A 25,194-nucleotide genomic window follows, 5' to 3' on the forward strand; every position below is an offset into this window, starting at 1 on the left:
CCTGGAACGGAGCATCCAGATGCAGACGCTGCTCCGAGCCTTCGAGGCCCGCGACCGGAACCTGCAGGAGAGCAACCTGGGCCGGGTGAACTTCTGGTCGGCCGTGAACTTGGGCGTGCTGGTGGTGGTGGCGTTCCTCCAGGTCTGCCTGCTGAAGAGCCTCTTCGAGGACAAGAGGACGGTGCGGACGTAGCCGGGACGCACGCACGCACCCACGCACGGGACTCCGCTCCCTGCCGGGACGGCGCCGGAGCCGGGACGTGCTCCCCTCCGGCTGCTGCTTTTCCCTCCCGGCGGGGATTAAACCTGCCCTGCTTTCTACCGCGGTGTCTTGGAGCCGATGCGAACCCCGGGGGAGGGGGGTTTGGGGGGCGAAACCCCCGCGCCCTTCATCCCCCCCCCGGGGCCTCGAACGCGCGTCCCAGAGACTCGTAGGAAGGAATCCGTTCATCCTGGGCGCTGCGGGAGTGGCGGGGACGAGTCGCTGGGATCCCGAGGCGGTTCGTAGGCTCGGTCGGAGCCGGGGGTTGGACAAACTCCTCGGAATCGCCTCCGCCGGGAGGGAGAAGGGCGGCGGAGGAGCCGGAGCCGGGAAGGACTTGGCTCGGGGAGAGGGTTCCCCACTCCCGCAGTGTTTATCAGGCAGGATGCGGGTCCGGCTCTGCCGGCTGGCTGCGGTACGGCACAGCCGGCACCGTGGGGATGGAAACCGCTACCTGGAGCTTCACCGTGTGCCGGAGCTGCTCTCCCAGAGCCGCTCATCCGAGCGCCTGGGAAGGACCGGCCGAGTCCCTCCGGCTTTGGGGGAAACCGGGACTTTCCTGGGCCAGCACGGAGCCGGGATCCCCCCCCCCCCCCGGGTCTCCCTCCCTCCGGCTCTGGCAGGTTCAGGGGCGCAGGCTTGGCCCTTCCTCTGCCGGAGGGGCTGGAACAGAACCGGAGATCATCCGGCCTTAAAAACGCCCGGAGAAGGGAATTCAAGCGGCGAATCCCGCTCCTGGTGCCCGTAAACGGGGGGGGGACGGAGCTGGGCTGGGGGAGATGGGGGGGGGAGAAATAACTCTGAAGCGGGGGCGAGGGTCGGGGGTGCTTTCTGCGTCGCTGCCCCAGGAAAACGCCCCGGGGACGCCCGCGAGGGGAGGGCGACGGGGGAAAATCCTTTTGGCGAGTGCAGAGTTGCCTGCAACTTTGCCGGTGCGGCGTCACCGGGTGCCAGACGGGGGGGAGTTGTTATTGATCCGCTAAATCACGACATAGGCGCGGCGATGGCGGCGGGAAGGGCCCGGCCCGGCTCAGGGAGCTCCTCGCTGCCCGGGAAGGGGGGAGTTTTCACACCGGAGCGAAACGCGGCGGTCGCAGGAGCCCTTTTCCAGCGCCGAGGCTGCCGAAAGCCACGGGGGGGGGAGAGGCCTCGCGTCCCGGCCGAAGGCGGCCCGTCGGCGGTGGGACGGGGTCGGAGCAGCGGCGCGGGGGGGGGGGCCATCTCCTGGTGCCAGGGGAAAAACCAAAAAGAAGAAAAAGAGCGTTGAGAGAGCGCGGCCCCGACCCCCGCGTGGCTGCTCCGGCCGCAGGGAGCCCCCGAGCGCGTCCCCGTCCCCCCCCCCCGAGCCTCCAGCATCCCCGGGTGCGACCCCCTCACCCCGATCGCAGCCCCCCGCTTCCATCGGCGCCCCCGGCAGCTCGTCGGCCCTCAGCTCCCTCATCAGCGACCCAGCCGATTAAGGGCTGATGGCACTCGGTTGCCCCTCTCTCCGGTGGCAGCCCCAGGAGCGCCCGTCCCGGCTGGCGGCTGCGGGATGAGCAGCTCGGCCGAGGCACGGAGCGGCCGGTGCTGGCGCTGGTGCTTGCCGTGGGGCAGAACTGACCCCGAAATGCCTGCGCTCACCGCGCTGTCCGGCACTGGCACAGGGTCCGGCCCTCACTCTATGGAAACCCCCCCAAAACTCCTCTTAGCGCAATGTCCGGCTGCCCTGGAGCCGGCCCTGCTCCCGGCATGCTCTGGTACGTGCCGGAGCACCGAGTTCTGCTGAAGCTGCCGGCACAACCCTGCACCGGGAGAAGCTCTGGCCGCCCCAGACCTCCTGGTTGCCCACCATGGCCGAGATTGCTGCAGGCATCTGCCGCAACGGCACATCCCGCAGCACCATCCCGTGCCGGGGGAGGCTCAGCCGATGTTCCCTCCCTGGCTCCAGCCGCCGAGGGATAAATCCCACCGGGAAAACAGCCGGAGAGGGGCTGCATCCCGTATCCCGGGGGTGACACGGAGCCAGAGCTGGTCACATCCCTCCTGGGCCGGAGCGAGACGCGGTTGAGCACCGGTTCATCCTCCGGCACCGAGCGTTTCCAAGGGCAGGGAGCAGCCGGGCTGTGACCGCACGGAAAGGCCGGCTCTGCCGCAAGCCCGGCGGTGGGGAATCGGGGCTGCTCCAGCCGGGATTTTCCGCTACAACCGTTTTCTGTAGCCCGGGCGCTCAGAGACGCAACGAAATCCAGGGAGCACCGCGCTTCGGCAGCGCCGGCGGCGCCCGCGGCGTTACAAGGGGATGGGTTTGGTTTGGGGCAAATAAAGATAGATTTGGGGGTTTAAGCAGCGAGAGCGCGGGCCTGCGGGCCAGCCCCCCGCCATCCGAGAGCCCCAAACACCCCGCCTGATTTCGAGAGCCCCACGAAGTCCCCCTCGATCCGAGAGCCCCAAAGCCCCGCTTGATTTGAGAGCCCCCCCAAAGCCCCCCCCCGCCTTCATTCGAGCCCCCCCAAAGCTCCCCTTTATGTGAGCCCCCCCCCCCCAGCAATCGGCCGCCGGAGGGAAAGGCGGGCGGGAGGAGGAAAGGGCGAGAGCGAAACCGCCACAAAGCGCCGGAGACTTTCACCGGAAGGTTTGTCGTTTTCCCTTTATTTTTTTTTTAATTTTTTTTTTTTTTTTTTTAGTTTATTAATAGGATACAGACCGGAGGCACTTAACACGGCGGCAAAGTGGAGGGAGCGGAGCAGAGCGGGCCGGGTTTCGGCCAGACGAGGTGAGCGAGGGGGAGGCCCCCGAGCCGCTGGCGATGGCGAGGAGGAGCGGGACCGGACCCCCCAGCCGGGGCGGCGGCGGCGGCGGCACCGGCCACGGACCCGGGGAAGGGGGGCGAGAGCTGCAGAGAACGGCCGCACCGGGGATGCCACCGGCTCCCCAAAACCCACGGGGTGCCGGGCCGGAGCGTCGGCCGAACGGCAGCGGCCAGCGCGGCAGGCCGGATGGTTAATGGATTAATTGGGGGACGGGCCCCCCCCGGGCCGCCCCGCTGCGGAAGGGAGGGTGCGATTAAGGCAGGCGGCGGCGCAGCCCCGGCTCCGTGCTCCCGGCAGCCGGGCTGGGCCGGGGCCGGAGCCGATGTTTTTACAAACCTACGTTATCGTCGGGTGGCGGGGCTGGGCTGGGGTTTTTTTTTTTTTCCTTTTCCTTTTTTTTTTTTCTCCTTTTTTTTTTTTTTTTTTTTATACAATTCATACAGTCTGTAAAAATATTTACAACCTCTGCTCCCAGCCAGAGCCCGGCGCGGCGGCCGGCTCCTCGGGGAAGACACCGTTGCCTACGGCAGCAGGCAGAGGGGGGGGGACGCTGCGGGAACCGAGGCTCCGGGCATCCCCCCCCCCAGCCACGAACCGCCCCCGGGACCCCCGGGAAGACCCTGTCCTGGGTGGGGGGCTCAAGGCAGCGGGGAGAAACTCTTCCTCCTCCTCCTCCTCCGGGCTGGAAAAGCCGCTGCCGGCGAGGGGTCGCGGTGACAACAAACCGGGAGGGCGCGGAGCTGCCGAGGACGCTGCGGCACGCTCCCGCCGCGGGACCCACCTCCCCGCGCGTTATTCCGGTCTCTTTCCCGGGTCAGCCCGGCTTTGGGTGTCACCGGCGGGCGAGGGGGGGGGGGGGGGGGTTCTGCGCCGCGGCGGGCGCTTTGCGGTGAGCACCGAGTAGGGAGCGGGGCGAGGGCGGGCGTTGGCGGAAGGAATACCTGAGGTTCGGTGCTGAGCCGGCGCCTCGCGGCACAAGGACTGCCTGCAGAGTCTGCTCCTGCTTTGCGGCGGATTAGATTTATTAGCAAGTGGCTAGCTGCAGTCCCATCGTTTTCCATATATAAATTTTCCTCAAAGCTATAAAAACTGAAATATAGACTATGGTCAAGATTAGCAATCGACTTTCGGGTTTGGGAGAGAAAACCAAAAATCGCTAAGTTTTATATATAATATATTAATACAAAAATTCTGGGGGGGGGGGAAGGGGGGGCGGGGAAGAGGAGGAAAAGGAGGAAGAAAGCGAACGGGCAGGAATCCGATCAGCCTCAGCGGCAGCTCTGGGAGATTCTGGGCGCAGCCTTGGAGCCAACCACCTCGCAGCCCTCCCGTCCCCGCCGCCTACGCTCCGGCCGTCCCACGGCATCACCGCCGCGCGCCGGTGCCTGCGGGCGGGCAGGGGAGGGGGGGCGTTTCTGACAAAGTGCAATATTCAACACCCGTCCCCGTCGTGTGTCCCCCCCCCCCAAAAAAATATATACTCCTCCGCGGTTTATTATACAGAGGGGCAGAGCGGGTGCTCGGTGCATCCGGTGCTTGGGGGCTTTGCCAGCGCGGTGCCGGCCCCTCGCACCGTCGGTGCCGGCTACTCGCTTCCCGGCTGAGGCGCAGCGGAGGCGAGGGAGGGCGAGGAGCGCTGCCCGTCCTCAACCGCCGCCGCCGCCGGCATTTACACGCCAAGCTCGCACGCCGAGGAGGCTCCGGCGTGCCGACGGGGATCGGCCGTGGTTAAACCGCTCGGCTGAGCTGATCACAGGTAGGATGGTTTTAAAAACAAGAGATTAGACGTGGGTTGGGTTGGGTTTTTTTTTTTCCCCCCACCTTTCCCCCCCCCCCCCCCTCCCCAAAACGGCAAAGGAAAGCGGCAGGCATGGGGGCAGCCGCTCCGGGAGTCGCTACCAGCCCCTGGGCGGTTAATCGAGCAGGGAGGGTTCGGCGTGTCGGATAATGGTGGGCCGGTTCGGCGCGGCGGGGGGTCTTCTGCTGCAGAAAGAAGGGGAACAGAGACGTGAACGCGGGGACGGCGGCGCGCGGTGACCCGGCGGCGGCAGCTCGGCTCGAGGCCACGTCCCAGCGGGACCTCCGTCCCTGCCCGCCGCTGGCACGCGAGCTCGCCAACCTCCGGCGCCTGCCACGGAGGGACCGGCAACCGGCACTGATCCTTCGGCAGGGAGGAGGGGGAGCGGAGCGCCCGCCCCAGGGGGCTGCGCTGGGGGCAGAAGGGGGGGCTGCGAGCCCTGCCACAGAAACCACGAGCTGCCGCCTCCCCTCCCGACCGAGGCATCGGGGGCGTTCAGCAAAGCTCAGCCCAAGCTGAGGATGCGGCCCTGGGGGCAGGAGACCACCCCACGCCCCCTCGGGAGGGCGGGAGGCCGCGGTGAGAGCCACCCACTGCACCGGGAGCCTGCCGGAACGGGTTCTCTTACCTGGGCACGCCTGGAGGAATGCCGGGGGGGATGCGTGCCGGCCGTGACGGGATCTGAGGAGGGGCTGAGAAGGGGTCGTTATTAGCGAAGATGTTCTGGGGTCCAGGGCGCGAGGGGATGGGGGGAGCCGCGAAGGAGGAGGGTCCCCCCGCGGGGACGGGGATCAGGGGCGGCCCCGGCGTCGGACCCCTCACGGCCGGCGGCCGGCCCGGCGGCAGGACGGCGGAGGGAGGTCTGCGCTGCGGCGGGGGGCTGCGGGGGAGAGAGAGAGAGAGAGAGCGAGAGCACCTCAGGGAAGGGAGCGCCGACAGCCCGCAGCCCTCCTTTCCCCCAGGAAAAAGCCCAAATCCACGTTATCCCGGCGTCCGCCCCGCTAATTCCCGCCGGGCATCCCGTCGCCGCCGAATCTACCTGTGCCCGCTGCTCGTCTGGAGCCACGTGTCGTCGACGGGCGGGGGAACCGGCGTGGAGACGGTGCTGGTGCTGATGTCCCCGATGATGTTCAAGGCCTCTTTCAGGGCGTGGTACATGCGCAGCATGTCGTCCCTCCTCTGCGCCTGGTCGGCCGACTCCTCCATCAGGCTGTTCTGGTCGGCGGAGGAGTACAGGTAGGCCAGCAGCTCCGAGTGGATGAAATCCTTGGTCTAAAGGGAAACCAGCAAGGGAAGGTCAGCCCCGAGACACCAAAGCCGGTGGGTCGGCAGCCGGGGGAGCGGGAGCCGGAGGACGCGGAGGCAGCGGGGGCCGGGGGCCACCTCTCCCGGCTCTGGAAGGCGCGCGGAGCCCCAGCGACTCGGGAACTCGCAGGACGGTTCGGCGTCCCCGCTTTGCCAGAAGCAGGCGGGAGCAAAGGCCAAGAACCAAAGCGCCTTCTCGGCAAAGCCGCTGCCAAGCAGCTCGAGCACAAAGACATAAAAACTAAGAAGCAGCGAAAGATCATCAAATCCCACTGTTCGGTTCCGGCTCGGCGACGAGCGTGGCGCAGCCCGTCCGAGTCCTGACGCCGAGGGGGACCCAGGACTCCTCCCTGGCGTCTGCTGCCCGGAGAACCCCGAAATCCCCGGCCCCAGAAGCTCCCTTCCCTCCGGAGGGGCCGCGGCCGCCCGCGGTTCCCCTCGGCCCCGCGGCGCGGCCACTCACATTGTTTATCATGAGGTGCATTATCGTCTTTGGCATGAGGTCCCGGATGGACTTGTTGATGATGCCGACGTAGGAGTCGACGAGGTTGCGGATGGTTTCCACCTGGCGCTCCAGCTGAGGGTCCATGGAGAAGGTGTTCTCCTGGGCGCCGTCCTCGTTCTCAGTCTGCTCAGGGAAAGCAGGGCACAAGTTACTGTCGGGATCCGACAGACCCGGAAAGAAACCCCTCTGCTCCGCACTTATTCCCTGTCCCTTCCACCTATTTCCATCCTACGCGGATGCTTTTTTGAAACAGAGTGTATTTCGTAGCCCGCAACGACTAGATCCATCGGCTGGGCGGCACAAACTAGCGCCGCCTCCTAAAGTTCGTCCTCTTCTGCGATACCGCGGCATGTTCCAGGGTATCCGAGAACCTACTGGGACACACCAGGAGCCAAGCCACGAGCTCCCAGGTCTGAAGGCTCCTCCGGCAGCCCTCTCCCCGGGCTGGTCTCAGACAGCAGCCCTCGGCCAGCCTGCGCCGGGAGGGCTCGGACAAGTCAGAGGCAGTGTTTACTTGGTCTTTCTCTGGGTAAACTCCCGCTCGGAGGAAGGAGGCTTTCCAGCTGTCCACGTCTTCCTGGGAGTCGCAGGCCAGCTCAATCTGACGGAGATCTTTGTAGACGTTCCTAGGGGAAGAAGGAGGAGAGCCAGGGGTGAGGACCACGGAGGGCGCCGGCAGGACGGGTCGGGAGGCTCGGCAGGGCACCAGCGAGGCCTCCGGCACCGCGAGACCTCAACACCAGGGAGCCCGAGGAAGCCTGAAATCCCTCCAGAAGGTGGATATAAATATTGGCAAGGCGCTGCTTCCTCTGGAGAAATCCTCGCCCACCAGAACACAGATGCTCCGGCCTCGGAGCACGACACCGAACGGCCGGGGAAGCCGGATGCACGGCCGGGGTTTGGACCAGCGATGACCGAGGGAAGGGGAAAACCATCGGCCCGTCAACCACGGAGCGTGTTCGGCGGCGTTTTGAGCCTGGTGCGATAGCCAGAGAGCGAAGGGATTTCGGGAGGTCCCCGGACACCGCTGCTCCTGCTCGCAGCCCTTACCTTTGCTCTGTGTTGAAGATGGCAAAGACGTGCTTGTTAGACATAAATCCCTTCTCCACGTCCCTGATTTTCAAATTATCCAAAGGCAACATGTATTTCTTCTCCTTCTCCTGGAAGGGGGGGACAAGAGGAAGGGAGGGATGAGAGCGAGCGAGCACAGCGGCGCTCGGCTAATGCTGGTTAGCCATCCTGAGCAGAATGAAAACCCAAGCCCTAGAAACCCAGCGGGGATCCGAGCTCCTGCGACGGAGCGGCAGCGATTTCCTCAAGCTCGCACCGGAGAAGCTCCGCCGAGCCACGCTTATCGCCTCGGCCCACAGCCCGCGTCCCCCAACCAAAGCCAAGGGCTTTACCTGGCACGGAGCAATCTGTGCCCCCCCACCCAAAGAGCCTCCCCCCGGACTGCGGCTCCGGCACAAGAACGGCTCGTGAATCCCTTTCGCTGCTGCTCTGGCTACCTGGCTTCCCTGCCTTTCCAAGGATGCGTCCGGCAACGCCAAAGAAACTACGGGGAGAAAGGGATTTGGTCCCTCCAGGTCTGCGGGCAGCTCCAGGACGCTGCCCGCCGGCAGCCCTGCCTGCACCGTAGCTGCCCTCCCTTGGCACGGGATGGGGCCGGCTCCACCGGAGCCCACCCCGCCGCCTCCGCGGGGCCCCAGGAATTCCCCCCCTCGGCCCTGGTGCCCGTCCCTGCCGGAGGGGATGGTTGGAAGGAGCCAGGGCCTCGCAGTCTGGCCCAAAGAGGGCTGCTGATTTAAGAGGCTGCTCTCCAGCCCCGCCGAGGGGCCACCCAGCCGAGCCGCTGCCGAAACGCCACATCTGGAATTGTTTAGAACAGCTCCAAGCTCCACTTTGTCTCCAGATGCTGCGCACACGGTCCCAAAAAGTGACGTTCGCCTTTGTAGAGAGGCCACGAACCCAAAGCCTTCCCCCCCCCCCCCCCCCGCCCCCCTTCCACCGCCGCCCCACACTCCTCCTCATGATTTCCTGAAAAACCCACAACTTTTTTCCAGACTGGATTCGGTTGCAAGGACTTTGCCACGTCAGAAGAGAGACAAAGCAGTTTCCTTTCGCCCATCGGGCTTCTCTCCTTATTAAAAAAAAAAAAAACAAAAAAACCAAAACAACCAAAAAAAAAAACCGGGAGGGGGGGAAATTAAAAATAAAAGCCACCCCCGTGGATGCCGTGGGAAGCCGGAGACTCCAGCCCAGCCTGCCCAGTGTTCAGACTACCTGTTCAGGAGGGTTTAAAGTTGTACAGTAGTCTGCACATTGGTTAGATCGGGTTTGGCCGAGCAGCGCCCCAGCAGCGCCCCAGCAGCCGCAAGGTAAGGGGGGGGGGGGTGTGTGGGGGGGGGAGCGAGCCCGGAATCCGGCCCTTTTTGGGGAGATTAAACAAGATTTTTTGCTCCGACTCGTGGAGGCGGCGTGGTTTGGGGGGTTTTTGGGGGGGTTTTTTTTTTGCCTTGGCGGCACGAGCGGGAGGGCAAAACTGAGGTGGGGGGGGGGGGCCCAGCCGGGCAGTGCTCCCCATGCATCCCCAGCCTCGCAGCGGGGAGGCGAGAGGGTGGGCTGCGTGTCGTGTCCCCCCCCTCCCCAAAACCCCAGGGTGCCGGGTGCCGGCTTAGCAGCTCTCGGCGGTTCGTTTTGTAACGGCGGGGGTTTGGGGGGGGGGGGCGGTGGGAAGGGGGGGGGGCAGGGAGAGCTGGGCTTGCAGAAGACAGAGCCTCATTCATCCCCGGCCGGCTGGTTCTCATTACCCGCCGCGGAGGGGCCAGACGTGCCCCCCGAGAGGCCTCCGCGCAGGAAACCGGGGGAGCACCGGCGGGCGCCGAGGAGGGGGGGGGGAAGCACGCCGGAGGGAGGTTTATCAGCTCAACATGTTTCCTTCTCTTTTAGGAGGCAGATTTAAAAAGCGGGGGGCTAAAGCGGGGGGCGAAGGGGGGGGGGGGGGGGGGGCACGGCCGGGGAAAGAGAGGTTAAAATCCGCCTGCACGGTTCGGGAGAGACGTTCACCTTTGCAGCTCGCTCGGAAGATAAAGGATGAACAAAGGAAGGCCGGGGCTTTGCTCCCGCGCCCCGTGTCCAGCTGCCGAGCGGCTCCCGGGAAATAAAAGTTGTGTTCACGTCTCCTTTTTCTGACCCGCGTGCTGGGCTCCGGCGAGGCAGCGGCCACACCGTACCCCTTGTGTCGTCCCCCCCCCCCCAAAACACCCTGCAAGCCAGCCCCCCCCCCCCCCAACCCCGCGGCATCTGGCCGGGAGGCCGGTGACGTCAGGGGAAAGGCGAGATCACGGGCCGATTTTCAGGCTGTGGGGGCGGAAACGCTGGAAAATCTGAAATACAAAAGTGGCGCGGCCGAGACCACGATGCCACGGAGGAGATGCTGGCTCCGGCACTCGCGCCGGTCCCGGCAGCTCGGACAAGGAGCGAGCAGGAGATGCCGGTCCCGCCGCCGTCCCGTTCCCGGGAGAGTTAAGCCCAAAGAAATCGCTTTGGGTTTGAGCGGTGAAATGCCGTTTTCAGGCAGGGGGGAGCTACCAGCACCCCGGGGAGCGGGACGTCCAGCCCGAGGGCTCGGGCAGCAGAACCCCCGACACGGGCCGGACAAACGGGTCCGGGAGCAGCAGCGGCCCCTTCCCAGACCCCCGGCCCCTTCCCAGACCCCCGGCGGGGGACAAGGAGGGACCCGCGGGGTCCCGGCACACAGAAACCCCAGGAGCGGAGGGAATCGGGGTCCCTCCCCGTGCCCTGGTCTCCCCACGCTCACGGGGTGGCTCTGGAGGGGGGTCGGTGGCCGGGCACTGCACGGGCCGGTCAGGACAGCGTGCAAAGCCCCCCCCGCACGCACCCCACCTCCTGCCCGCCGCAGGCAGGGCTGCCCGGGCTTCAGGCAGGGGAGATGCCTCGGCGTTCTTTGCTGGGCACGGGCGGCAGCCGGCTCCTGCCCACCCCGATCCCAGATCCCATTTCCCATTTCCCTCCAGCTTCAAGATCTTTCCCCCCCGGGCAGCAGCTCGAGGCCGGCGCGGGGATATGAACCCCCTCGGCACCTCCCACCCCAACGCGACTTTTGGAGGATGCACGATGCAAGAGCAGCGCAGCAACCCCACGGGGAACGGCCGAGGGGGGGGCTCGGGGCTCGGTGACAATAAACCGACGGTCCCACGGGGTCAAAGACTAAGTTTTCCTTTGCCCGGAGCCCAGCCCTGCAGAGCGTTGGTGGTTTTCCTTTCCCCAGGGCCAGAACGGAGATGCTTTCCCTCCTGACCACGTGCATCGCTCCGCTGGCTTTGCTGTGCCCAGACGGTTAAACCGGGAAGCGGCTGCCGCGGGTCAGGGGGCTGGGATGGGGCAGGGAGGTAAAGGGAGGTCCCCGACCCTTCTTGGAGGTCTTGCAACCGCAGCGATGGGAGACAAAGAAAAGCCTCCCCGAAAGAGGCAGGGCGCCGGGGGTGCCTGCACGGGGCGGCCGCCCCCCAGGCTCGGCCCGGGCCGGGCAGCTGGATCCCGTAGGACCTCCGCTTGCCAATGTCTCCGGGTTTATCTGTGTTTACACAATCCCGAGGTCTGGGGGAGTGTCTGGAGACATGGAATTTGCTGGCCGGGACTGCGCGGTGTCCGCAGGGCACCCTCCAGAGGAGACCCACGCTCCTGCACGCCAGGAGACGGACAATGCTAATTAGTCCTGGGCGCTAATTCTCATCCCCAGCCCGAGGATCTTCTCACCCGAGCCCCCGCGAATCGCAGAGCCGCCCCCCGAAACCCGTTCCTCCCCGCTCGCACGTACCTCCTCGTCCTTGTACCAGGACAACGACTCGGCCGTCAGCACGAACCAGTACTCCTTGGAGCCTCCCTTCATGATGCTGATGTTGTTGATGGTCAGCCAGCCCCTGCGGATCACCTGGAGACAGAGGAGCGGTGGTGGGGAGCGGAGGGGAGGAAGGAAGAAGAGGTTACAGGCTACTGTGGAGTCTCCGGGGGAGTTCCCCAGACAGAGAGCAAGGAAAAGCGCTCCTGAGCTCAAAAGCCCACCTAGCCCCTCGACGGAAAGCCCTAGCCTCAGCAGAAGACCCTCAACCAGGCAGATTTCCCGACCCCGCCTCAAAGGTAAGCTAGCAGCACGGGGGGAGACGTCCGGAGCTCTTCTAGCTCCCAAAGCTGGGTGAGAAAAGCAGCGAGCCCCTGCCCACGCCCGCGGTGAGATGCTGCGGCAGGGTCAGATCCAAACCCAACTCCACGTTAACTCCCCGCCGCCGCCGGTGCCGCCCGGTCAGCCAGCAGCAGCCCAGAGAGGAGAGGTGATGGAGAGCAAAAGCTCCAGTGCCCCAAAGGGATGAGACAGGAATTCAGAGCGCGCCTCGCATTTAAGAGAGGACCAGAGCTGCCCGGGGGCGTTACGGTCTCTGCCGAGGGCTGTTTTGGGGTGTCCCGCACAGGGGTGCTGGTGCCGGTCCGTCCCGAAGGTCGGCACGCAGCGCGGCGGTGCCGGGAGCCCCATAAAAAGCAGACCTCAGCCTCCTGCGTCCCGGCTGATTCAAAGCCACCGTCGTGCCGCCTGCGAGCAAGGCTAGGAAAGGTCTGCGGAGACTAACGGAGCCCCATCAGCTGGGGCACGTTCCCAGGAGGAACGACCAACTTACCCAGTCCAGCAACTACCGGAGCACCGCTCCCCATCCCTGTTCCGCTCAGGGTCTCCGTGAGCACGTGCCCTCGCCGAGCGCGGCCAAGGCAGCCCTCAGCCTCGTTGTTACCGAGGAATCCCCCCGTTTCTCACCCAAAACCCGCTCCCCTTCTTGTGCGTCGGCCCCTACCCCAAAGCAGCCGCCCCACAGGACAGCTCCTCTGCCTCCTCGCAGGCAGGACTAGCCGGCAGGTCTTGCCGAGCTGGCAGCCCCCGGGCGAAAGGCTCCCTCGAAAGGCAGCCCCGCGGACGGACCTCACATGCAACACGTAGCAGCAGCCGCCGGCAATCGGGGCAGCAGCGGGCTGAAGCGAGATTGCCAAAGCCTGACGTTGCAAGCAGCGGTTTTTCACGACACAATGCACGAGGATCGCGCTGTCCGGAGCAGGCGGGAGCGTTCCCTGTCCTAAATCAGCCCGGGGAGCTAACGACCGACCGTCACCTCCATCGCGGCACTGGCGAGGAAGCTCGCACGATGCCGTAGCCGGTCCCTGCAGCAGAGCCCTCGCTAGGCTATCCCACGCCTGTCTCGGCACCGTCGGAGCTAGAGGGGAACCACCCGACTGATGCCAAGGAGCATCCCTGCGCCGGGAACGGCTTCCCCAAGGGCAACAGCCCTCGTGGAACAACTCCACCTTCACTGGGGGCACCTCAGCGACAGCAGAGCCCCTCCGGGACACCTCTGCCGCCGGGAAAACACTGTCAATTATCACAAATTGCCGCAAGAGCAGGCAACGGAGCCGTGCTGGGAGCTGGAATCGCTCCTAGTCTTTGAGTCGGGACAAGCCGGGGCTGGGCTGGGACTAGCGAGCACGGTGCTCGGGCGAGCAGAGGGTCAGACCCTGCCCAGGCGCTGCCGCCGGCCTCCCACGAGAGAGGCAGCAGATCGACTTCCACCAGCCGCGCAGCCACCATCTTCGGGACAGGCTGGGAGTTTTCTAAGCGTTTCCAATGCAGGCAAGATTACGCTCTGCCCGGCGGGGTTCCTCCATTGTTCTGGGAGCTATTGTACGGAGGGGAAGGTCACCGCTCCTCGGCACAGGCCCCGGGGCTGCGGCAGAAGCCTTTAGACCAAGCTGTGAGTCCCTCTCCCTACCAGGGCTGCAGGGGGGTGGCATTCTTCTCGCCGTCACCCCTGCGGTTTTACTGCGGAGCTGCTACGCCGGCCGCTCCGTGAGCCGCACGGCAGGACCGCGCTGTGCTTCCAGATGCCGGTCTGCCTGCAAACGACCCGCTCCCAGGTTAAAGAGGGGGAACGGAGGGTCCCCGAACCCGGCTGCTTCTGCTGCGTCACCCCATCCAGCCGGGATTCCGCTCCGGAGGCAGCGAGGGCACCCTCCCCGGGGCAGGAGCCGCCTCGCAAGCAGCAACGCCGACCGCTGCTAGAGACCTAAAAACCGCAGGAGAGCTGCCCGACAAGCGCCCGCTCCTGTAGGACCCGCTATCTTTAGGGAGAGCCCAGCCGAGCCGGGAGGTAGCACAGCGTACGAACCCCCAGTTCGGCAGCCTGGCACCCACACACCCATCTTCCCGGTACGTGAGCCGTATCCTGCGTTACGGGATGCTTTAGGTGCCCCACGCCGAGCATCCCGTACCGGGAGGCCGGCGGCAGGAGAGACTCGGCAGCAGCTCGGCAAAGCCGGTGCCCCGGCTTTTCTACTACCCCAGCGCTTCACAGGGGTTAGTACCACCACACGGGTTAGTAACGGGCAGACGTGGGGAAAACGCATCGGGGGGGGTTGATTCAAGTCAGTCCAAAGCATGGATGGGGGGGAGAACGAACAACCCTTGCGGTTAAGCAGAGAAGAGTTAGACACGAGCGAGACGCAGAGTTTGTTACGGCTTGTACGGGAACCAGCTCCGAGCAGCTGCGCCCGAGACCAAGGCAGGGCTTCAATCCCCACGCCGGGACGAAGCGTGTAAGGCAGAGCCAGCGCCAGCCCTTTCGTGCCGAGGCCTCCCCGTGCGCGGCTGGGGGAAGCTACCGAGGGACGGGGCTCGGGCCGCTCTCGTTTTCAGACTGCTCAGGTGCCTGCCCACGTAAAAGCCACGACAAAATCCACCGTGTTAGGCGCAGGCAAAGCTCGGTGCGCCGGCGGGCGCAGGCAGCTAGAGCTAAAACTTAACTCATACAGATTTTTCTGGCGAGGGGAAGGAAGGAGCCCTGAAATTAAGACGGCAGAGGTTGTCAGAGTAAAGATTTCACCTCCTGATTCGCTCTGGCATGTTTGAGACCCCGTTTCGCATTTAAAAACCATCTCCGAATTTGAACCGAGTCTGGTTTTAAAGGAACAGAGGCAGGAGGGGGAGAAGGAGCAGTCGAGAGGATCAGGGAGAAGGGAAGGGCAGAGGGAAAAGGTTTAGCAGCAAAGCAAGTCCTGCGAGCCGGGTCAGAGGCTCCGGCGGGCGCTGGGACAGTTTTGGAGGGGATTATAAGGAAGAGGGAACCTGCCTTTAGGGCAGGGGGCTGGGGAGAGGGCCTGCGCAGCGGAGAGGGAGCTGGAGCGTGAGAGAAAAGCCAAGATTTGAGTTCTTTTGCCAAAGGGCAGAGGAGGGGAGGGCACCCTGCGGAGCCAGAGACACCCCGGCTGCGCCCTGGCTCGAGGCAGGACCCAGGACACCTCCTCCTCTATCCCCCAAATGCAGGTCGAGGAGGAGGAGGAGGAGGAGAGAGGAGGAGAGAGGAAGGCTGTGCCACAGCGCCTGGCACCGAGCAGCACAGCGGAGAGCCCAGAAGAATGTTCCTTTAAGACCGACGGAGAGGCGTGAGAGCACTGATGGTTTTAGGGCTCGTAAGCCGGGCAAGCTTCCCCTGCAGAGGGGCTCCAGAGCTCTCGGAGCTCTGCCGGGCTCCGAATCAGAAGCAGCCCGGCACCGGGCTGACGTCTTCAATCCTTAATTGTCAGATCTCCACCTTCCCGTCACCCGGCACGATCACGTCCGCACAGCCAGTGATGGGAGAGCGGCCCTGCACAGAAATCATCGTGTGGGAGGCAAGAGACGGGCCCTTGGGGGGTTTCCTTTGTTTTTGCAGAAACATCTGGACGGCGCTAAAAGAAAATGGAAGCGTCTGAACAGTTGGAAGAGTCGGGAAACGGGGACGGGGCCCTCCCAGACCGTCGGAGCTGCGGATGCGGTCGGTAAGGCACGGGGTTTCACAGAGCAGAAGGTATAAACCTTCCCGGGACGAGCGGGACGGGTGCCGCCTGCGCTGCGGCAAGGCGGCTGCCTCGCCACCACGTCCCTGCCGCTGCCGTCCTTTCCCCGTAACCGGGTTACGACAGCAGCCTCATCAAACCCATTTTTGAGGTAAGGAAGCATCCAGCGCCTGAGCCGCAGCCGCTTTTTCACGGGACGGCTGAGAAGGTGGCCGACTCCGGGGAACTTCACCTGCAGCCGACTCCAACCTCCCGGCTTTAGCCACCGGCCCAGCGCCCATCCCCAGCCAAATCATTTTCCCGGCTTCCTTCCCCGGGGAGGCATTCGGGTGCTGAGGCCACCCCCAAGGGACCAAGGCAATACCCGAGCCGCGGTCCACGAGGCTGTAAAGCCCGAAGCGGGGGTTTAGAGATTGCTTCCCTCTCAGACACTTCCATTTTCTCGGACCACCGGCGCGATGCTCGGCTCCGAGCCCGGAGCAGCGGGGTCAGGACCCCCCCCCCCCGCCCACCCACCCCACCGTCCCCAGAGGGGATGGCTCGACCGCAGACGGGGAAATTCTTTTCCATTCGGAGGAAACGCTGCCCTCCGCCTCCCCAGAAGTGAGTACGCTTGAGGAAAAGCTCTCTGTTGGCTGAATAACGAGGCTCGAAGCGGCCGGCGGTCACCCAAAGTTTGCCTCCGCCAGCTGCTAACATCTGGGAGCTGAGGCACCTCGGAAGACGAGGGCTTCTCGCCGGATTTCTGCGCCAGCCGTGCCGCCGCCGCGGCCGGCGTCGGTGAATCCGCTGGCAGCCGGCCCAAGGTCGGGATCCAAGCTCGAGCCCAAAGGCGGCAGCTCGGGGGAGAGGACGCCCCTCCAGCCCCAGGGGCAGCTGCCGCGAGCAGCGGGGCGAGCTCCGACCCGCCGTGCGTGCCCAGAACGCGGCGGAGCGACTGCCCTAAGGACCGGCTTCTCTCCAGCCCTTGCCACCACGCGACGGGAACCGCCTCCCGCCGCGGCAGCGGGCAGCTCCACGCTAAAACCCAAAGATTTCGGCTTCTTGCTTCCCAAGGGCCAGCATAAACCAGTACTCGCACCCTGAATCCCAGCATCCAGCTCTCCCTATACCCGTTCCCGGGGAGTACAGGCAGATGCCAGGCAGCACCGGCAGCCCGACGGTCGTGGCACGGGCAGGGATCAGCCCCGAGCCCTTTTTTATCGGCCGCGGGAAGAGCCCAGGCGCGGGGATGAAGGGGACAGACCGAATTTCCATCTCTAGGCTAAGCCCACGGAGCCCGGCTGCTCCCCCCGGGGAATCCCGTCCTTCCTCTGCCAGCAGCGTACTCAATTCTGGGAAGCGAGAGGAGTCGTTTTGGGTTTGGAGGGTCTTTCTGGCAGGGCCACGTCCATCACCGGCTGTCGTCTACCAGCACTATCACACTATGTGGGTACTTACCAGTATCTCACCCTTTAGGTGCGCAAAATTAAGGGGGGGGCGGAAAAAAAGCAGGACAAGGAGACAGAACAGTGAAGAAAAACAAAGTGATGGAAGGGAGAAGAGAGCAGGAAGCACAAAAATGGTAGGAAACAGCAGAAAAACAGCAAAAGAAAAACAGTTACATGCTATTAATTATAATTTTACAGTGTTAATATTTCATTACATTCTTTCCAAACGAGAGGCAATGTCTGCATTAGGTACTGCGAGACCTAACACCATGCAAGGGGGCACTTCCAGTGCTGCTCTCAGTCATGCACACCGGATAGCAAACACCCTCTCGGAAGCGGGAGGCTGCACGATGAGACAGAACTGAGGCGGACACGGCTGCCGGGCACGTTCCTGCGCTGCTCTCGGTCCCCGTTCCCGCCGCCCCCCACCCCGGAGGGCTAGTCCGGATCGACGGGGGCAGGACCGGGCAAGTTAGGCCGGACCCTGCCCCGCGTCAGAGCAGGGGGCTTCCTCCAGCAGCTCGTGCCACCCGCTCTGTCCCGACTCCCGCTGCTTTTAGACGAGCTCCTGCGGAGCAAAGGCTCCCCGCTCCGTGAGCCAGAGCTCCCTCTTTCCCGTCTCCAACCCCAGTCTCAAATACCCCTCAAGGCAGGAGCGTGCGGATCAACTCGAATCCCGCTTTCAGAGCTGCGAAACGCAGCTCCGGGTTGCTCCGATCGCTGCTGGAGCGGGATATCCTGGAGAGCTACCTCTGCCCCACGCGACGAGGGAGGACCGGGGAGCCGGCGGCCGTACCTGGTTGGGGATGGCTCTTTTTTTGTTCGTCTGGGTGTTCCTTTGCTGCGCGCTGAAAGAAGAAAACGAGCGGCTTTAGGCAGGGAAGGCAAAGCAAAGCGACCAGCGCTCAGAGCCCACGCGGCCACGACACGCTTCCCACCCGGAATGCCGTAAGGAAGAGCTGAGTCCAAAAGGGGAAGCCCGACACGTAAAATTCAACCAAGACCACCCAGGCTCCGTGCTGCCAGCGCGTTGCAATGCGGACAGAGGAGCCCCTTCCAGAGTTTTGCCCGGGACTGAACGTACACGGGGCAGCAGTGCCGAGGGAGGGCAACGGGGCTTTCCAGCCCAGACCGCTTTATCTCCTTCCTTACAGTCCTCATCTCCGGGCATTTACGAGGCTGCCGGTTCCAGAGGGACAAGGTTGTAACTTGCAGGAGAGGAAAACACCAAGCAGCTCAGCAGCGGTTGCCGATTACAAAAGGGATTTCTGTCCGTGAACCCAGCCGAGCCGACGCACCCCTACCACCGCAAGGCCGACAACCAGAAGGATTTGTCTCCAGAAACACCTGCAGCCTCCTAGTTCCCCTCCCCGGGTCGGAAAAGAGCAGACCTGCACCAGAGGGAAAGCTACCTGTCTCTCCTGAGCAACCAAAGAGACGAGGGGCGAGGTGCGGGACGTAACCGTTAGTCAGGAGCAGGAACAAAATCCATGAAAACAGTTAGAATAACGCCGGGCCACCCCACGGAGCAGCAGTTTACAAGCACAAACGGGGTCCTTTGTTCCCTGGGGAAGGTGACCGCGGGACCGCATTCGCGGCAGCCACCGTCCCTCCGACCCAGGGCGTCCCTGACCTGCCGGCTTGGGGGAATGTGGGAGATCGCTCTCTGCCTGCCCCGATCCTCGCGGATCCTCCCTAAACCCTCGGGACACAAGGTCTGAGCCAGCCCGAGCGTCGCGGCATCCCGGATGGGAGCGGGAAAGCTCCCCCGTGGCTGAGCTCTTACTGCAAGCGCAAATCCGAAGCTGAGCTCGGAGGAGAAGCCTCTCCGGCTCTCATCCGACGTCCCTCCAGGCTGCGGGGAGGGGAAGGTGCAAGCGGGGCCGCCCCAGCCACGCCAGGACATGCTGTTTGAGCGGGTACCCACCCTGTCGCCATGTGCTGCTCAGTGTAACAGCTGGGGAGTGGGAGAGTTTCAGAGGAGTCCAGAGGAAAGAGTGAGATGACGGTTCAAAGGAAAAACAGGAGAGATTAGGAGAAGAGGAAGGAACTGTGAATGAAGGTGAAAAGCAGAGACATAAAAAAAGGCGGGGGGGGGGGGAAGAAAACAAGAGGAAGACTATGCATATTTAAAGAGGAGGAGGTGGCGTGGGGTCTGGCTGGCGGAGACGGTGACAAGCTGCGGGCAGAGCCGCTCGCCTCCGCTCTTTCTGTGCGGGGACACCCCAGCCGGAGCTCTGGGCGCTACCGAGAAGTTATCGCCCGGTTTGGGGCTGCGCCAATGGAAAATGCTAGCCATCCTCTGGCCGAAAGCCGAAGCTGAGGGAAGACAAGACTAAGAGGAGAGCTCCCCTCCGGGTCCTGGCCTCGCCGGCCTGGGCAGAGGATTAGGAGGGACAAGCTCCAAGGACGGGGAGACATTTCTGCTCCAGTCCGACAGCTCCGCCGGGACAGGGCGAGAGTCATTGCACCTTCCCTTAGCGTGCCCAGGGGGCACGGAAAACTCTCACCTCCCTGCTGAAGGGCAGCAACAGCCTTAATTACCTTAACTCATCGTAAGCGCTCCTGCGAGCGGGCGCTAAGCACTTCATCTGTCTGAGGCTGAACAGCCCCGCTCCGGCTTTTCAGGCTCTCTGCCCTAACGAGCAGCATTAACAAATGCAGAGGCAGGGGAATGATGCGGGGCAGCTCAGATCTCCAGGCCCTCAAACACTGGCGGGGTGGCGAGCAGAGAAGCGGAGCTCCCGTACCCCAGATCTGAGAGAACTCGGGTGCAAAAGGTGCCGATACGGTTTTGGTGAATTACGTTGGGACGTGGGAGACTCCTCCACCAGTTTTCACGTCGGTGGCCCTGAAAGGGTAACGTAACCCGCGCGCCTCCTCGGCAAACTGGGGACAGGACCATGAACCTCATTTAGCAACAGAGTTTGAGGACCCAGCCCACCGGTAAATTACTTACTTGGCAAATCCAATGAAGTCTTCGTGGTTAGTGTTGATGTAAGAGAGCTCAATGTCGATCAGCAGGAGAATCTGGAAGGAGGTTTGCAGGTTAGGAGTCCCCCAGGGAGGGCTGAAGGCCCACAGCTCCGGCACCGCTCGCTCAGAGCTCGGGGACATCGCTGACCACGCAGGAGATGCCAGAGCTGCGGCACGCCGCATCGCTGCCGCGAGAGGGAGCTTTGGGATCACGAGTGGGGAGATGCCGGGCGGCCGGTCCAAGCACCGAGCGCGGCCAGGCCTTTGCTGTGCCCTGGCACCCAGCGGCTGGGCTTTCTCCCCGCTCTCTAGCCGAGCCGAAGATCGCGTGAGCTCACCTGGTCCTTCGTTTTGCCTTCCCGTTCCCTGATGTGAGTGGTAACGATCCTCTCCGTCTCCTCTCGTAACCTGGGGTAGGAACCAAGCTGAAAAGAAAGGGAGAAGGCCGGGGAAAAACGGCTGCTGACGGGACCGTGGCAGCCTCCAGCGCTCACCGCAGAAAGCCAGCGACAGGAGACGCTCACGAAGGGGACGGAGGACAGAGGGGACTGAGCCCCAGTTCTGTCGGGAGGACACAACTGGGGCTCAGGGGGGGAAAAAGCGACAGACTTGATTCTCTTCACTAGATCCGACAAGATCAGCAGAATCCCCTTCCCGGGGGCCTTCGAAGCAATGCCAAACACACGAATCCAGATTTTTTTTTTTTTTTTCTTCCCGCCCTCGGACCCCACGGCTAAGCAGATCCGGGTTTTCACGGCGCGAAGCGCGAGCTACGGCTAAGCAAGGCAAAGGAGGTGGGATCTCGGCAACGCGAGGAGCGTGTTTAGCCTTTGCTGTTAACGGGGGCGAGCAAACATCTGTGCAATACGTCTCGGCAGGACCCGTGCCGCGAGGCCGAGTTAACGCTACGTCTCTGTTTGCCGGCATTTCCGACAAGCGTTTGGGTGTCGGAAGGACACGGCGTCGTCCCCCCTCCCCAGATCAGTGATAACCTCGTGGCTGAACTCACTTTGGTCGGCTGGGTCCTGGGAGCAAATATATTCCAGATGTCCCGATTAGACAAAAAGGGATGAATTAAGACCCGTTACCTTTTCGGCACACTTTTTAATGACCGTGGCCAGCTCTGAGACCACCAGATCAACACACTTCAAACTGGGCTCTTTAAGCTTTACAATCTGTTTTTTCACTATGGCTTCAAAGGCCATGTCGGGCGTGAAGAGCCCCGTCCTGCACCATGCAGAGAGCGAGAGCGAAACACCGAGCGGCGTGCAGGGGGCGGGAAAAATAGCAACAAAGACAGAAAAGAAAAGAAAAATGAGATTTTTTTGGGTTTGTTTTAAATTAAGGTTAGTAACGTGCAAAGGAAAAAGCCGCAGCTCCTGCCTGAGAAATTCCTTCGGGTCCCTCGGGGCCGTTGGGGCGATCGGTCCCCTCTCGGCTCCCCTGCGTCTCGCAGGCAGCACGGGCAGGCTCAGCCCCGGACCCCAAACTCCCTGCGGCTTCGGGGGCTCTTTTACTGATCGGGGGGGGCCTCGCCTCCGTGTGTACGGGAGGGCAGTGCTGCCCGAGGGCAGGAAAAACCCCGGAGAGGCTCCTGGCTTCTCTCTAGGCTGGATTAGTAAGACCCAGCTCTAGGAAAACACTGAATTTCAACTCGGCTTTGGGGTTAGAGCCTCCCCGACTATTTGAGACGGAAGGAATTTCGGCAGGAAGCGCTGGCTTCTTCACGTTACCCAGATCACAGTCAACCACGCTGGAAACGAAAGAGAGCGGAGAACTCCTGACCCGCCAGCAAACCCCCACTGCTCCTACCGCTTACAGAACCGGGTCAGCATTTAAACCGTTCCGCTCCACAAAAGCACTCTGGGCAGCAAACGTCGCGGACGCTTTCACCTTCTCGCCTGTATGTAGCTAAATTTATTAGTTTTTTTTAAATTAACATAAGCATCGGAAGGAGAGAGGGGCTGTTTTTCCTGCCCTCTTTTCAGTTTAAGGCATATCTTTTGGTGCTACCAGAACGAGGTTAAAAAAATAAGCGTCACCCTGAGAAGCCGGTTATTAAATATGGAAATGGCTCGTTTATCCAGGCTTCGGGGTAATTAACACTTCCACGGAAAAAAGACAATTGGCAGGGGGGGGGGAAACCTTTTGAGATGCAAATGTGCTTGTTATCAAGCAGCTTATTAATTGCAGACATTGAACTGCGGGATTTACAGGCGTGCCACCAGACCGTTTGCTGGAACTGCTGTCCCCGGCTTTTGTTTCCACGTTTCCCGGGATTCCCAGAGTGCAGCGAAGCAGCAGTTTAAATTGCAGCTTGAGAAGACACGTGCTAAGAGAGGTACCAGGATCCAAGAGCAGCCTGCCCGCCTGCCTGGCTGGCTCCTACCGGGAACAAAGCCTCGGCAGCACCCCTCTAACCTGCCGCCGCAGCCAGGGCCCTGCGGAGCCCCTCGCTGCGAGAGCCGAGCCGTCCCCGGGAGGGTGACAGACACGGGAAGCCAAGTGTCTGGTCGAGCGTCCTCAGAAATCCCGATCCTGTCCATCGGGATGCCCGGGAGGCTCGGGGACCCTGCCAGCACTCGAAGCGCTGGGTGACATGTCCTGGGTGATCCGTCCTCGGCATCCTCGACTCAAGGACCGGCCGATCCCCTCAGCCGCAGGCAAGAGGGAGGACTCCAAGTTAGGAGACGGGAGTGAAAGCTCAGAAATACCCAATTCGCTTAGGGGGCTCCCAGATTTTATTGCTTTTGTTGGTTTTTTTTTTTTTGGAGGGGAAACCAGGCAAGGCAGGCAGGTTAGAGCATCGCTCCTGCTTCCCCATCCCGCTGGTAGGAAGGGGCTGGATTGCCTCCAGCCGGTTCAATACCTTACTGGTACACTGTCTAACTGTATTGATTAACTCCTGAATAACGAGGTCGACACACTTCAGACAAGGCTCTTTCAGCTTCACCACCTGCTTTTTCACAATGGCCTCGAATGCCAAGTCTGGGGTGAAGAGCCCCGTCCTACAGGAATCCGCAGGCGGGGCGAGAGGGCAGAGACATGGCAGAGAAAAGAACAAAATGGGTGATCAGGTTGGGAGGCGATCGGCTGCGTCCTGGCGAGCAATTCCCTCCCCAGCGCCGTCAGCTGGGGCGGCCCCGGTCCTGGATCCACGGCATCGCCGAACCCCGCTTTTCCCCCCCGCCGTTGGGGCTGCCGCGACCCCTCAGAGGGGAAGGGGGTGCCGGCACCTCCGCCCCCCCCCCCCACCTCGTGGCAGCACCCTCCAACCCCTCCAGCACCTCGAATGAGGGGTGCTACTTCCCCCCCCAACGAACAGGAGCGAGAGCCCAGGTGCATCAGCACCGCAAGGAGACGGGAATGAACCTTTTTTGGTGGCGTTTAGGGAAAACGGATGCGCCACGAGCAGGCCAAGCGACTCCTGGGGAGAGCGTTAAAGCAAAGAGAAGAAACTCTACGTTTCTCTCTTTCCCGTCACAGCACCAGGCCAAAGGAGAGGGGGCCTGCCAAGAAGAGGACTTGCATTTGACGCCATTCCTCTTTGGGGTCCTTAATTCCCCCCGTTAGGTCTGTGCCGGACGGGCCGAGCAGCGTCCACGCAGAACGCATCGCTCCCCAGCGAGGCAACTCGTCCCCGGCGCAGACACCTGCAGCCGGGACGGGATCCCTCTTTTAGCGAGAAGGTTTAACTCACGTTCCCTACCTTTCTCTCAAGGTCATCTCTTCCCCCGCTTAGGGGAGTGTAAAAGGAAAGATAAAGGTTATTTTAGTGGCTGAACTGAAGGCACGAGGGGAAATTTTTCAGCTCAGCGTCTGTGTTGCAGCCTCCCCGGGGTTCTCCAGGGCGGCAGGGGAGCGGGGCAAGCCTGACTCTGCTAACCGAGGCAGGACGCTACGCTGGAGGGACGCCCGAGGTGGCTGAGTTACCCCTTCAATTCCCTCTAAAAGGCAAGGAACGTCCATTTTCAGCAAACGCTGGTCTCCACCAGACGCCGGACGACGAGCTGACAGCGATAGGTATCGCCTCTCCCTCGGCAGGAAAGCTCCGCTCACGCACACCCCGCGGACCAGGCTTACTGATCTACTCTAAGGAGAACAGGATCCGCGACTGCGCCGCTCCGATACTTGCCTCACTCCGTGGATGTTTTTAATTGCATAGCTTATTTCTCGCCTCAAGTCCTTCTCGTCAAACTCCATCTGAATAGGGAGGAAAGCCACAGTTAGATTTTTACAGCAGGCAACTTCTGGCAATCAACGTGGGCGTGCGAGCGGGCTCCCTTTCTTCTTCCGCAGCACGGCAAGAGGCAGATGCCTGCCTGAAGCAAGCATCGTCCTCAGCCCCTGAGGCACTTCACAGGCAGGTTCAGAGGCTGCTCTCTCCCCTGGCCAGACTGGCTCGCTCTCTCCGGTTTATTTATCTCAAATCTTGAGATCTTGCTACGCTATCTACGCCGCACACGCGCTCCTCAGGCCAGCTTTACCTTCACTAGCTCAAAAGGAAATCTCTCGTGGAAAATGCGGTTGATTCTGGCACCCCCGGAGAGCTCGAGCGTGTCCACCTGGTCTCCTGAACCTTCGATTCGCTTCTCAAAGTCCACACCGAACTGCTGGACCATTCTGTGGAGAAGCAACGGGATTAAACGGGCGCCGGCCGACTCCAAGGGACGGACAGACACCCCGGCCGCCTCCTACGGCCAGCACCACCCCAGCAGCTCTGCTTCCGCTCGTCGGGGCTGCGCCAGCGTCCTCCCAGTTCCCTCCGCTGGAGTCGCAGCAGCAAGAATCTCCCTTTTGCTGTAGTCTAAAGAGCTCGCGGGCAGGTCAAGGACGGACGACTGGCGTCCTTTCTGATCCCGAGACCAAACCGTTTGCTTTAGGACAGGCGGGTCCCGTACGCAGAGCACGGCAAGCAGGAGACGCCAACTCTTGCCTGCAGAGATGCTCAGCAGGCATTTCTGAGAGAGGCTTTCCTTGTCCTTCCCAGCAGCCTGCCAGACAAGCGCCGGAGGACACGGAATCTCTCCTAGGTGCCAGCTCAGCACCGTTGGAGCTGGCAGGGCCATCCGCCAGCACCGCTCGCTCCCAATGACGGGGCTATTCCGGGCTCTTCTTTGGAAGAAGCCACCGGCTGAGACAAACGAGCCTCACGTGAAGAGCAGAGTGAGTTTATTTCTGCGCCAGTAACGTTTCTGGCTGGGAGAGGCGAACCTCCTCTGCCAGGTGAGGCA

The 25,194-nt window shown here is 62.7% G+C and overlaps 1 protein-coding gene across 1 annotated transcript in view; it reads right to left on the minus strand.

The window, feature by feature from the left end:
- Nucleotides 1-4,904: 4,904 nt before the first annotated feature.
- The window catches only part of LOC127028709 (dynamin-2-like), a 21,101-nt gene continuing 811 nt past the window's right edge, over nt 4,905-25,194 (minus strand). The window contains exons 2-14 of the mRNA XM_050914408.1: nt 24,448-24,583; nt 24,096-24,163; nt 22,830-22,968; nt 20,299-20,385; nt 19,944-20,014; nt 17,781-17,832; nt 11,503-11,616; nt 7,713-7,822; nt 7,177-7,288; nt 6,621-6,785; nt 5,892-6,124; nt 5,481-5,732; nt 4,905-5,037 (exon numbers count right to left, since the gene is read on the minus strand). Of these exons, the coding sequence (XP_050770365.1) occupies nt 4,968-5,037; nt 5,481-5,732; nt 5,892-6,124; nt 6,621-6,785; nt 7,177-7,288; nt 7,713-7,822; nt 11,503-11,616; nt 17,781-17,832; nt 19,944-20,014; nt 20,299-20,385; nt 22,830-22,968; nt 24,096-24,163; nt 24,448-24,583 (1,609 nt within the window). The 3' untranslated portion in view covers nt 4,905-4,967. The remainder of the gene's footprint in view (nt 5,038-5,480; nt 5,733-5,891; nt 6,125-6,620; nt 6,786-7,176; nt 7,289-7,712; nt 7,823-11,502; nt 11,617-17,780; nt 17,833-19,943; nt 20,015-20,298; nt 20,386-22,829; nt 22,969-24,095; nt 24,164-24,447; nt 24,584-25,194) is intronic.

Source organism: Gymnogyps californianus, unplaced genomic scaffold, assembly GCF_018139145.2.
Source record: "Gymnogyps californianus isolate 813 unplaced genomic scaffold, ASM1813914v2 HiC_scaffold_40, whole genome shotgun sequence".
Lineage (NCBI taxonomy): Eukaryota > Metazoa > Chordata > Aves > Accipitriformes > Cathartidae > Gymnogyps > Gymnogyps californianus.